Source organism: Bos taurus, chromosome 19, assembly GCF_002263795.3.
Source record: "Bos taurus isolate L1 Dominette 01449 registration number 42190680 breed Hereford chromosome 19, ARS-UCD2.0, whole genome shotgun sequence".
In the NCBI taxonomy this organism is placed as follows: Eukaryota; Metazoa; Chordata; class Mammalia; order Artiodactyla; family Bovidae; genus Bos; species Bos taurus.
Genome location: NC_037346.1, coordinates 47,194,490 through 47,208,489, shown reverse-complemented (window position 1 = coordinate 47,208,489; position 14,000 = coordinate 47,194,490). Strand labels below are relative to the sequence as shown.

The 14,000-nt window shown below is 44.3% G+C and overlaps 1 protein-coding gene across 9 annotated transcripts in view; it reads left to right on the top strand.

Moving 5' to 3' along the window:
* The window catches only part of MARCHF10 (membrane associated ring-CH-type finger 10), a 100,983-nt gene that overhangs the window by 3,003 nt on the left and 83,980 nt on the right, over positions 1 to 14,000 (top strand). For 7 of the 9 annotated variants that reach the window (XR_009491557.1, XR_003030706.2, XM_015458885.3 and 4 more), the window contains exon 2: positions 5,037 to 5,143. Coding sequence is in view for 7 of the 9 variants with exons in the window: in XM_015458885.3 (XP_015314371.2) it covers positions 5,054 to 5,143 (90 nt within the window). In the remaining 2 variants the exon portion in view is untranslated. Of the gene's footprint in view, positions 1 to 2,800; positions 2,894 to 5,036; positions 5,144 to 14,000 lie in introns of those variants that run through there. The other 2 variants (XM_024980354.2, NM_001192387.2) reach the window with 2 other exon arrangements.

Here is a 14,000-nt window from a genome sequence, read left to right as displayed (position 1 = left end):
AATGTATCATCCAAGTGGATTCTGGGATACACTCTTTTAGTGACCATTAACATATTTTCATTGTGAATCCTTATGTTCTCTGCCTGATTAATATTCAGACAGGCTTTTCTTTCCATCAGTAGCAGCAGGGATTCATCTTTCTGCCAGTTTTAACACCATTGTTTTCTGAAAAGCGTGGGAACATAAGTTTATTCTATGCAGGTACAAATTCATATGAAAAGTTAAAAGTAGTCTCTTAAATTAGACTTCCATAAATGACTATTAAAATTCTCAGAGACAAAATTTAGGCTTTGTGTGTCATCTGTGGAACTACCTATCAGATTGTAGTTTTGGATTCTGACTCACAAAGATCAACTTGCTATAAATGAGAGAAAATATGCCCCAAGGGGCCAATACAAGTTCCTAGACGATATTGTTTGGGGCTCAATGATAAATCTTGCAAGATTTCATAGAGACCAGACCAGACACTGGGTCACCATGAGTCAGAGGCAACCTGATTCTGCCAATACCTGAACAACTGGAAAAATAAACCAAACAAGGAAGGAGAGCCATAGAATACAGACACCTGAGGTCAAGAATGTCCTCTGCCTTATCTTGCTGTTTCCCCAGAGCCTCCAGCAGCATCTGTCACATGACTGTCATTAAAAAACACATGTAGGAAAGAAGAACCAAGCTGGAGGCATCACTCGTCTTGATTTCAAACTATATTACAGTGCTATAGTAATGAAAACAGTATGATACTGGAAGAAAAATAGACATATAGATGAATGGAACAGAATAGAGAAATAAACCCATGTATATGTGGTCAATTTATGACAAAGGAACCAAGAATATACAGAGGGGAAAAGATAGCCTCTTCAATGAACAATGTTGGGAAAACTGGACAGGCACATGCAAAAGAATGAAACTGGACCACTGTCTTACACCACACACAGACATCAACTCAAAATGGATTAAAAATTTGAACGTAAGACCCCAAACCATAAAACTCCTAAAAGAAGTAAGATAGTAAATTCTTCAATATTGGTCCTTGCAATGGATTTTTTAAATGTGGCAACAAAAGCAAAAATCAACAAGTGGGCCTCCATCAAACTAAAAGGCTTCTGCACAGCAAAGAAAACCATCAACAAAATGAAAAAGCAAACCCACAGAATGGGAGAAAATATTTGCAAATCATATATCTAATAAGGGGTTAATATACAAAATATATAAATAACTCATACAACTCAATAGCAGATAAACAACCTGGTTTTTAAAATGAGCTGATCTGAATAGACTTTTTCCCAAAGAAGACATACAGGTGGCCAACAGGTGCATGAAAAGGTGTTCAACATCACTAATCAGGGAAATGCAAATCAAAACCACAACGAGATACCACTTCACATGTGTTTGAATGGCTTTTATCAAAAAGAAAGAAACAACAAATGTTGATGACAAGTGTTGGCAAAGATGAGAAGAAAAACCCATGTGCACTGTTCATGGGAATGTAAATTGGTGCAGCCATTATGGAAAACAGTATGGAGGTTCCTCCAAAAAATTAAAAATAGAACTACATTTGACACAGCAATTTCAGTCCTGGGTATTTAATCCAAAGGAAATGAAAACACTAACTCAAAAAGATATTAATATATGCACCCCTAGGTTCATTGCAGCATTATTTACAATAACCTAGACATGGAAGCAACTGAAATGTCTTATCAATGGACGAATGGATAAAGAAAATGTGGTGTATCTATAAAGATCCCCTGGAGAAGGAAATGGCAACCCACTAAAGGATTCTTGCCTGGAAAATTCCATGGACAGAGGGGCCTGGCGGAGCTTGTCCATGGGGTCACAAAGAGTTGGACATGACTGAGCATGCACATACTCATGGACACACACACACACTCTCTCTCTCTCTCTCTCTCACACACACACACACACACACACACATAATGGAATATTATTCATCTGTAAAAAAGGAGGAAACCTTGGCATTTGTGACTACATGATTGACCTTAAGGGCTAAGTGAAATAAGTCAGAGAGAGACAAAATACCATGATCTCTCTCATATGTGGAATCTAAAAAATGAAATCACCAAACTCATGGATACAGAGAGCATACAGAGAACAGCTTGGTGGTTGCCAGAGGCATGGAGTAGGAAGAGAGTGAAATGGCAAAGGAGCTAGAGAGTACATACTTTCTGTTATTAAATAAATACTAAGGATGCAATGTACAACATAGTAACTATAGTTAATAACACAGTATATGTGAACATTGCTAACAGAATAGATCTTAGAAGTTCTCATCACAAGAACAAAAAATAATTGTAATGATGTGGGCTGACAGATATTAACTAGACTCATGGTGGTGTTCCTTTCACAATACATACAAATACCAATGTACTCCTGAAACTAATATGATGTTATATGTCAATGAGGTAGTGCTTAGTTATGTCAGGCTCCTCTGTCCATGGGATTTCCCAGGCAAGAATACTGGAATGGGTCACCATTTCCTTCTCCAGGGTATCTTCCCAACCCAGGGATCAAACCTGTGTGTGTCTCCTGCATTGGCAGGCAGGTTCCTTACCACTGAGCTACCAAGGAAGCCCATATGTCAATTATATCTCAGTTAAAAAATATATATATATAGATAGATAGATAGATAGATAGAAAGAAATAAGTAAAAGAGCTTCACTGGTTAATAGGCCCCTGATGACCTTATAAATGAAAGCCAGTAGACTCACTATGAACTATGCCATTAACTAATTCAATGTTTTTGTCATAAATTTAGACCACACCAGTCAGAGACAAACTTCTTGAAAGCATCGTCTGCACTTCCTTACCTCACATTTACGCAACTCAGTGCAATCTGTCTTCGGCCCCGTCACTCCACTAAAAGGCTCTCACCAAGGTTATTAATAATCTCCTCCTTGAAACACGCACTTCTCAGCATCTGTGAAACTGCGCCCACCTGATTCTCGGTTTTCCTCCTGCCTCTCTGGCTTCTTCCCAGAGTTTCTCTTCTGCTGCCTTTCCTGTTCTTAAAATCCAGTGGTCCTCAGAATTTTGTCCTGGGTGATCATTCTCTTTTCAATACCCACCCTGCCTTCCACTGCAGCTGTTACCAAAATGCCAGCAACGCCCCAGTCTTCCCTTCTCTAGTCAGCTCCAGAGCAGTATATCTAACTGCTTACTTGACATCTCCATTTGCTGTCCCCGGCCCCCTCAAAATCTCCATTATTTTCTCACAAACCTGCTCCTCATTCCAAGTTTTCTGAAGGGAGGATTGGCATCAACCATCTGGCTGCCCAAGCCAGTAACCTGGGCAGCCTGCTGCCTTTATACCTCCATCTTTTTTATTATCATGTCATTTTTATTATCACCAAGACCTGATGATTTTTCCCTCCTCAGTGTCCCTTGAACTGATCATGATTAGAGCGTGGGCACTGGCATGAGACTCCCTGGGTTCAAACCCCAACTCTTGGGCTTACCAGCTCTGTAACCCTAGACAAGTTACTTAATCCCTTTGTGCCTCAGTTTCCTCGTCTGCAAAAGAGATCTAATTTTTGCTGCAATGGTGAAGATTGTGTGAGTTAGTATGTTTAAATGTGTCAAACACTGCTTAGCACTTCCAGAGGCTCCATAAACAGTAGCTATGAGCTCCTCCTCCTCTTCCCCTCCAGTTGTGACCCAAGTCTGGGCACCATCTTACGTAGATTCCTCTAACATGTCCCCAGTGGCCTGTCCACTTCCATTCTTCCTCTACCTCCTCCCCCACCCTCCATCCAGTCTCTATCCTACAGCTGGAGGGACCTTTGGCTTTGTTTTGGTTTTGGCTACAGCTTATAGGATCTTACTTCCCCGACCAGGGATTGAATCTGGGCCCCTAGCAGTGAGAACATGAAGTCTTCACCCCCAGACCACCAGGGAATCCCCTGAAGGGAACTTTAAAAATGCAGATCTAATCATGTCCTCCCCCTGAATGGAACCTTCCAGGGGCTTTATATGACTCTGAATCCAACCTCCAAGGCTCCTTGTGAGCTGGGCCCACAGCCCTTCCGTGGCTTTCCTGGCCTCCCTGTGTTCCAGCTGCCCCATCCCCTTCCTGCCCTGAAACCTCTGTACTTTTTGTCCTTTCTGTCCCAGATCCTTTCTGTCCCATTTCCAGCCCAGCTCACTCCTTAGCAAAGCCAGTATCCTTCCCTAAGGAAAACCTTGCCTCCCCCTCCCCCAATGACAGTTTCTCAGAGACCCCGTGTTTCTGCTCCGTCGCACTTATCAGCATCAGGGTCCACTGTCAAGTTCTAAGACTTGGGGTTTGAACCCAGAGAGTCTCACACTAGTGCCTGTGCTCTAATCATGATGGATCCCAGGGATACTCAGGGATGAAAACCATTAGGACTTGGTTTTCATATGGTTGGGCTAGGAGGGGGCAGGGTGAAGGAAGCCACCCAGGTTACTTGCTCGGGCAGCCAGCTGGTTGATGCCAACGTTCCCTCCAGAAAACTTGGGAGGAGGAGCAGTTTGTGAGAAAGCCATGTGGAGTCTGAGGGGCTGGGGGACTACCATATTCAGTGCTGGCTTCCACCCTAGATTGAGAAACACAAAGCCCAGGGCCATGTCATCATCCAGACCACCTGACCCCCATGCCCAGCGGAGTGCCTGAATTGGAATAGGGGTGTGATCATTGTAGAGTCCATGCGTTTATGTGACCACGGGGCTCAGAGCTTCGGTCATTGCTAATCGAGCTAGGTTCTTTTTTGTCATGTGGTCAAACTGCTTCTGCCGGTCTAACTCCCTCTGAGTAACCAGGACAGGCTGGCTGAAGCCAGCTGATGAAAGTGGCTACATTATTTATGTCTGGAACAAGAGGGCTGTAAGGGCATCGACACCCAGACAAAGAGTCCTCTGAGTCTGAAAGGAGCATCTGTGCCCTTCCAACAATGGACATGAGATTAATAAGAGAATAAAAGCAATTATACTAAGAGAAGTCCCCAAATGGCAAAGCAACAAAGGGTTATATCACAGCACATTTATTCATCTTCTATACACAGGTCGGGGATTAAGAATCATGTTACACGAAGCAAAGGACAGGCAGAAGTTCGTCAGTGATGTTCAATATCTGCGGGACATGCAGCACAAGGTGGACTCAGAATACCAGGTAATAGCAGGAAGTGAGAATTCTCTTCCACCAGCAGTATGAGGAGAGAATCGGGGAAACGGTACTGGTATATGAGAAGCAGTAACAGGTTTCCAAAAGCCAAACCCCACGCTTGGGACTTCCCTGGCAGTCCAGTAGTTAAGACTTCGCCTTCTAATGCAGGGGGTGCAGGTTTGATCCCTGCTCTGGGAACTAAAATCCCACATGTTTCAAAGCCAAAAAAAAAAAAGTAAAACAGAAGCAGTATATTAATGCATATACGTGGAATCTAGAACAATGGTACTGATGAGCCTATCTGCAGGGCAGCAATGAGACACAGACATACAAAACAGACTTGTGGACACAGGCGAGGAAGGAGAGGGTGGGACGAATTGAGAGCAGAGCACGGAAACATACACACTGCCACGTGTGAAATAGATAGCCCGTGGGAAGTTGCCTGTAGATCACAAGGAGCTCAACCTGGTGCTCTGGGACAACCTAGAGAAATGGGGATGAGGAGGTAGGAGGGAGGTTCAAGAGGGTGGTGGGGGGCAGCGATATATGTATGCTTACGGCTGATTCAGCCTGTTGTACAGCAGAAACCAGCACAACATTGTAAAACAGTTATCCTCTAATTAAAAATATATTTAAAAAAACCAGAAGCAATATTGTAACAAATTCAGTAAAGACTTTAAAAATGGTCCATAACAACAACAACAAAAAAAATCTGTAAAAAAAAAAAATCTCAAAAACCCATACTTAACAGCTGTGTGACCAATGAAAAGCTACTTCTCAGAGTCTGTTTCCTCATCTGTACAATGGGGATAATTGTGCCCGCCCCCCCCCCCCCCCCATTATATCCTCATGGAAATGAAATAACATTTTTAAAGTATTTAGCCCAGGGCTTGGCACACAAACCTTATCAACAAATGATATCAGGGCTTAAATTGGATAAACCAGCAATCAAGAAAAAAAAGACATTAAGGAGTTAACCGGGTCACCCTACCATTTATCAAACAACACACCCTTCCATTGTCCTGCAGCCAGAAGAAAGGTGGTTAACACATTCTACAACAAGCTAACTCTTCGTCACCCTAGTTACAGTGTTTACATGCAAAAACAAAACAGACAGGGAGCCTGAGAAGTCATGATGTAATTACCCAGAGCTGGCGTGGGACAAACCTACCAGACTGGCTTGTGGGATTCTGGGAGCAGTTAGAAAGTGTCACTCAGCCCACTGGCTGGAGGTCACCCTCAGCAACCAAGGAGGCACATCCTTAGCTTCAGCTGAGGATCGAAACGTGCTCCTTCCCGAAGGAGAACAGAGACCTGTCACCATCAGGCTTTTCCCCTTCTTGGCAATTTCAAATATAACCCAACCTCCCATGTCACCAAGGCAACCAGACCGATCTCAGTAACCTGATTTCACCTGTATAATACAGTTCAGCTCTGGGCCTGGAAATGAAGTCAGCAATTGCCTCCTACTCTTGTCAATCCACCTCCAAGGCTGTAGAATTGAGGGGATTTCTATAAGATAATAAGAACGTAAACATCCGAACTGGTCACACTGGGAGGCCCTCTGCTTTCCACAAAGATGTCTCTGCCACAGAGCCCAGGTTTGGACACACTTGCTTGAAACTGTCTTCGGAACAGGCACGTAAGAAGATCAATCTTATTATGTGATGGTCTCTCCTGAAGAAAACCGCACAACCGCGCAGCTTGGAGTCACTTGCAGCTTTATTTTCTAATCTCACTTGGGCTTTCAACACTGTGCTTGTTAATAAGGACACTTTCAACACTGTTTTTATAAATAATTATTATTATTAAGTGCCTACTGTGTCCTGAACGGGGCTTCCCTGGTGGCTCAAGTGGTAAAGAGTCCACGTGCTAATGCAGGAGACTTGGATTCGATCCCTGGGTTGGGATGATCCCCTGGAGAAGAAAATGGCAACCCACTCCAGTATTCTTGCTTGGGAAATCCTGTGGACAGAGGGACATGGCTGGCTACAGTCCATGGGGCAGAAAAGAGTTGGACATGACTGAGCGAGTGAACAACAACAACATTCTGAACAAAGTCCCTTCTCTCCCCGAGTTCTTATTCTATGACTGAGAAACAAGCTACACACACAAGTAAATTAATATGTGAGACAATATAATATATATGATAAATTTAATGAGGCCAGTAAAACAGAGGTAAAGGGGGTTGGGTGATGCTCTTTTACATAGGCAAGGCATCTTCTTTGAGGAAATAACATTTGATCCTGGAGGTAAAATGATGGGAAAGAGCTGGTCAGAGCATCCTGAGCAGCAAGGAAGCAGGTGCAAAGGCCCTGTGGCGGGAACTAATGGTGCAAACAAAAGAAGGTCAGCTTGGCTGAAACACTAAGGGAGGATGTGGATGGGACCAGATCACATCGAGTCTCTCAGGGCAAAGCTTGGTCTTTGGCGCTTACTCTTATCCCAGTGAGAATTATTAAACAATTTAAAGCAGGAGAGTGGTATGACCTGATTTACCTTTTTAAAAAGATCACTTCAGGGGCTTCCCTGATGGTCCAGTGGTTAAGAATCTGCCTTGCAATGCAGGAGACACCAGTTTCATCCCTGGTGTGGGAGGATCCCACGTGCCTCAGGGTAACTGAGCCCAGGCACCACAGCTGTCAAGCTTGCGTTCTGGAGCCCGTGAGCCACAATTACCGAGCCCACGTGCCTAGAGTCTGTGTTTCACAACAAAAGAACACACTGCAACGAAAAGCCTGCACATCACAACTAGAGAGAACCTCCCCACTCGCCGCAACTAGAGAAAGCTTGTGCGCAGCAATGAAGACCCAGAGCAGCCAGAAATAAATGAATTTAGGGGGAAAAAAAAAAAAAAAGATCACTCTGGCTGTTGTGTGGGAAAAGGACTGAAAAGGGCAAGAGAAGCTGCAGAGAAACTTGTAAGGAAACTGATAAAAATTTAGGCGAGACCAGCATGGTGACAGTGGGGGTGGTGAGAAGCAGCCTGACCCAGGAAATATCAACAGAAGCCGCACAGACATCTTGCTGATAGGGAGGAAGAGTGAGGGAAAGAGGGATGAAGGATAACTCCAATATTTTCTCTGTCCATCAGTTCCCTCCATTATCACGGTTTAAACTTTATTTTTTTCAAACCTCCCATTCCTGTACTTTCAACAAGGACCATCTCTCCCTGTTTTGCACACACACGAAACCAAAGAACTTGAGGCCGACAGGTGGGACCCCACTCAGCTCTTCCCCTTCCATTCCGGGATGCATGCCTGTCTAGCCCTCAAGGCTCAAGGGGAGAAGGACACTCTCACTGCTGGGGCCGGACCTGAGAGCTTGGTCCACGCCCCTGTGTTCCCAGCCCCTCTCCATCCGTGGACCTCTCATCTGCATCCTTGGAATTCCTTCTCTTCTTACTGTCTCAGCCCACAAACACGTTCAACTCTCTCACACTGAGAACAAAAGAACAAAGCTGTCTGTGGACCATGAGTCCTTTTCTAGCCGCAACCCCTGCACTTTCTAGTCTCCATATGTCCCCAAACAGTCAGCTAGACTTTTGTCTCCACTCCCTGCTCCCTCGAGTGCATCCCATTACCTACTGGCCTGTTAGTCTCCTAAGATAACTTTTAACTCTTTGTTTTCTGAAGCTTTATCTGCATTTGGGGCCATTACTCTTTCTTTCTTGAAACATTACTTCTCTGGCTTCCTGACATCACGTTCTCCTGGTTTTCCTCCTGTTTCACTCACATTCCTCACTCTACCCATCACGTGTTAATTCCCCTAGGTTTCCATCAGCCCAGTTTTCTCCTAATTCACAGGTTCTATGGCCCATCTCAACCCTTCCTATGTGTTTAACTACCACTCATACACTGATGGGGCTTCCCAGGTGGCTCAGTGGTAAAGAACCTGCCTGCTAATGGAGGAGACATGGGGTCAATCCCTGGGTCGGGAAATCCTCCTAGAGAAGGAAATGGCAACCCACTCCAGAATTCTTGCCTGGGAAATCCCATGGACAGAGGAGCCTGGAGGGCTACAGTCCATGGGGTTGCAAAGAGAGTCAGACACTCATGATCTGTAATCCTGAGTCTTCTCAAAGTGTCAGAATCCCATACACACTTGCTTGCTGGATGGTTCCATCTAGGAGTTGGAAAGGCACACTGAATTCAGCACGTCCATGGTGGATTCTGCATGGTCCATCCCCGATCATCCTCTTGTGCACCCCCTCTCTGAAGATGGTGGCCCAAGCCTTCCCTGACTCCTTTCTCTTTGTCACCACGCACAATCCCCCCACCCCCACCCCTGCCAGTTACCAAGTCCTGCTGAGTTTACCTAAAAGCTCATGAACTTGTGCCTCCCTTCTCATCCTGTGGCCATTGCCCTGGTTCCAACCTCCATGGTTTATCTCCAAGTTTATTAAAATATCCTCATATCTGGTCTCCCTGCCTGCAGCCTTGCCACCTTCCAGATTGAAATGTATGGAAAATGAGAACTGAGTATGCAATTCCATCGTTTTCCCCTCACACAGAGGCAGGTCCCAAACCCAAGAACCACAGCAAGAACAGCCCAATCCTCCACCACTTCTCTAACCTCCCTTCCCTGGTCCTTATTCTCTCAGCAAGAGTGGTGAAGACCATAGTTTTAACTTAGAACTAGAGGGGCCCTCTGTATTCCCATGGGACCCTCTCTATTCCCATAGCACCCTCTTCAAAACAAAGCAAAACCTTATTTAAGTGTAATTTACATATCATAAAATTCACCTGTTTTAAGTTTAAATTTACCCAGTTTGCTATCATCACCATCATCTGGTTTTAGAACATTTCTATCACTCCAATACCAAAGCACCCTTTTCATACTTCTTTTTCATTGTTGATGAAATTGTATTGGAATTGTCTTTTGTATGTCTTTCTATCAAACTGGACCACAACTTCTTCAGGGAAGGACAGAGTCACTTTCCTATGTTGAATTGAATGCCTTGTCATTGATGAAAGCCAGCATTAGCGAACTTGACCACCAACGATGTTTATCAGACACAGGTCCAGCTGACTTGTAACTAATCTTCAAAGTCAAATCCACCTTCATTGAGCATTTTCAAAACCACTCACCACAAGGTCTACAAAAATAAATTTGATTGTCCTTAATATGTTCTGAGGATTGTCGAATTAAGTATATAGCAACCCACAGAAACTACTTTGATGGGAATAGTGATGAGTTATATTATTGACTCTGTCCCTCGCCTTCTTCCAGAAAAGATTTAAAGTAGGGATTTAAGAATCAGTTGCATGGGACTTCCCTGGTGGTCCAGTGGTCAAGACTTCGCCTTCCAACAGAGGGGCTGCGGATTCAATTCTTGGTCGAGGAGCTAAGATCCTACATGCCTTGCAGGCAAAAAAAAAAAAAAAACCTCTTAAACACACACACACACACACAACATAAAACAGAAGCAATACTGTAACAAATTCAATAAAGACTTTAAAAATGGTCCACATGGAAAAAAAAAAATCAGTTGCATGAGTTTAATGACCCCCTCAATAACTTGGTCCATATACAACCTGTGTGTATTTAGATAATTTACTAAGATAGACTTTGCACTGGGTAGATACTGAAACCCTGGGGCATCAGTGAGCTTGGCCAGTTACTTGTGGAAACCCCAGCTTTTACTCGGACCCCAGTGATGTGCAAGGGACTCCCCATTTCAGGGTGTACAATAGTGTAAGGCCTAATAACCAGATGTGACTCCCAAATCATAGACCTTTGCCACATACGCCTTCCTGTGCTGGACTTGCCTTTAATGAACTGGCTCAAATTGAAGCCCTTAGAAACCTGCTATACACACTATTCCTGCAACTGCCTAAAATACTCTTCAGGCTGGTATGCACCAAATTAGCAGTGCCTTTACAGGTCTGTCTGCTAGCAGCAGGAGAGGAAGGGTAAACCCACCCTGAGTTATTCTGATGCTGTGCCTCTCAGTGGTTGGGTGGGACACTTTTGAAAAACCAAGAGGAAATAAACATCTATTTGGCATATTACATGCTATTTCAGAATCTGGTAGCTAGTACGTAATTATACACCATCTCAGAATTTGGCTCTGTTTCTTCAAGGGTGTTCATGCTGTTTAGCTTTTTATTTCCCCTTCTTTTGGTCAAATGTGTTTATGTAGCTTGTGGCAAAATTTAGCCGTTAACATCCACTGAAAGCTAAAAAGAAAGATTACACCTGGCATTTCAGGATGATTTTCTAGACTCTATCAAATGGGTTCAAATGGGTTTCACTTCATGTTGCTTATTTTTCATTCGGATTCTTTCAAGTACAGATCAAAACCTAATATGATGATATAAACTTGTTTAAGGATGTGATGGGTCACTGCACCAGGTGGCACGAGTCTGGGGACTATCCACTCGGGGGGTTGAGGGAACAGAGATAATTCAACTTTTTCTCCTGCAGGAGTCACGGGGAGGGATATGTGACATGTGCATTCCTCTACTCTTCATAGAACAAACAAAAAAACTCACTGGAGGGGAATAGCATATCAAACTGTTTTTTATACCTTTGATTTCTCAACCTCTTAAAACTGATGAACTTTGATAATGTCCCCAGTGATAATTAAAAGCCCAAACTCTGAGTTAGGCATGTTGGATCATTGTTGTTATGGAGTCACTCAGTTGTGTCTGACTCTGTGACCCCATGGACTATAGCCCACCAGACTCCTCTGGCCATGGGATTCTCCAGGCAAGAATACTGAAGTGAGTAGCCATCCCCTTCTCCAGGGCATCTTCCCAACCCAGGGATCAAACCAGAGTCTCCTGCATTGGCAGGCAGATTCTTTACCACTGAGCCACCAGGGTAGCCCGTGATGGATCATAAGAACAATTAAAAGCAACTGAAGGCCGAAGTAAGTCCCACTTCTCAAAATGCTTGTGGGGTTCGAGTAACAATAACCTTGCTGATGAAGATGTAGAGTTGGGTCATCATTACAATGCTTTTTAGACCAGAACCGTGAAGCTGGAAGAGTTCCTGGGATGTGTGGCTTCTTAAGGTACCAGGAGCCCAGATGATGACTAGAAGAATGGGGCTGGTAAGGGGCTGGTAATAAAAGGGACAAAAGAAACTTTGAGCATCCCTGTGGGTTCAGAAAGCTGTAATTCTGAAGCAAGTGGTTTACAGAGGTAGCCTGCATGACTGGGAGTGGGAGTTCCTCAGTTGGCTGCTGAGGGGATGGGTGGGCTTAGCAAGCCGACCTCTGCTTCTGGGGCAGATAAACAAGGATGAACGTCAGGTCTGCAAGAAGAGTCTTTCTTCTTCCACAGCCAAGATTGGAGTCACATTATTTGGCAAGAGCAGACTTTAGAAAAAAGGAGTACACCCAGACGTGGGATTGGAAACAATTAGAAGTTGATTAAGACTACGATGAAGATGGTAGTGGTGACGATGATGGTGATGGTGGTGGTAGATGGTGATGATGCTAAGTTTTACTGAATGCTACAGCGAGCCAATCACTCTGCTTGCTAAGCATCTTACCAACAGTCCCTCAGGCTCTCCCTGCAGTCTTGCAGCACAGAGACACCTCCATCCCAAAGATGAGAGAAGCAAGAATCTATGGAGCTTGCCCAAGGTCACAGTGCTAGAAAGTGGCAGAGCTGGGTCCCATTGTGTTTACCAATACTGAGTTACAGTGAATCACAAAGCCCACATCGTCCCCCACAGGCACACAGGCACGTTTGTTTTCCGGCCCCACAGTGGTACCTTCTGCACAGAAGGCAACCTGAGCACGTGTTACAGTCAGAAGGATGGGCTTGGGGGTCCAGCGGGTGCGACACCAAAGAGGAGCGAAGGAAGAAGCCCCGATTCTCCCCAGAAAGAAGAAACAAGGCGTTACCTGGAGCCTCCACTTCAAGACTCAGCCAGTTCTTGCCACAAGAACAGAAACTTATTTATAGCACTCTAGCTCCAGACACATGAAACTGAAAGAGAAATAAAGTCCCAGGATAAGGGGAGCCCCTGGTGACGATGAATTACAAATCTTTTCCTTCTCCCCATCCTGGGAATTTCACACTCCTCAGCCCCTATCCCTTCAGGACCCTCCAAGCAGAAACCGCATCAACATCAGAAAACAACAACAAAAGATCATTCACATGTACAAATAACAAGAAAACTGGTCCCTGGGTAGGGCTGGGGGGTATGGCCAGATTCTTGCTGTTTCTAGGACTGGAAGTCCAAACTTAGCTCTGTCCCCATGTCCCCTTCTTAGCAAAACTGTAACTTGGAGAGGACTAGTGTTTGATTTACATGGAAAGATTGCTTGGCTGTTTCAAGATTAAAATTAGAAAGTACCTACCTTGCCACTGGTTTCTTCTGCTCCTCTATGAGAGAAGGTGGAGGGAGGGGGAGAACTAGAGGGGAAAAACATTTTTTTCTCAACATTGCAAATCATTCTATTCCTCCTCCCCTTTTAGTAAAGAAATGTTTAAGTCGCAGGCATTCTTGGAGAGAAGTTTCAAAAAACACTCAGCCCACAAGAATTCTGTTCATCCCACAAAATCTGCCTCGGTCCTGCATGCAGTTGCTAATACGGGCTCCTCCACTTTCAGCCCATCAGCATTTCCTTCCCCAGCCTTTAGGGTAACAGAGACCTCTGAGGCTCCAGGAAACAATACTACAGGCTGGGGCTCCCCTGCCCCCAACAGGAGCTCCACCACTCATCGTAAAGAAATAGGGAAAAAGAGGCCCATATTTAGTTGGACTTTACTGACCTCTCCAGCTGACTCTTTTTAGTTTTAGCTTGGTTTATTCTATCATTTGGTGTCTGTTTAACTTATTATAGTTACTATTCAGTATTGGGGGTGGTGGTGTTCTTATTTAAATTATTTATTAAAACAAA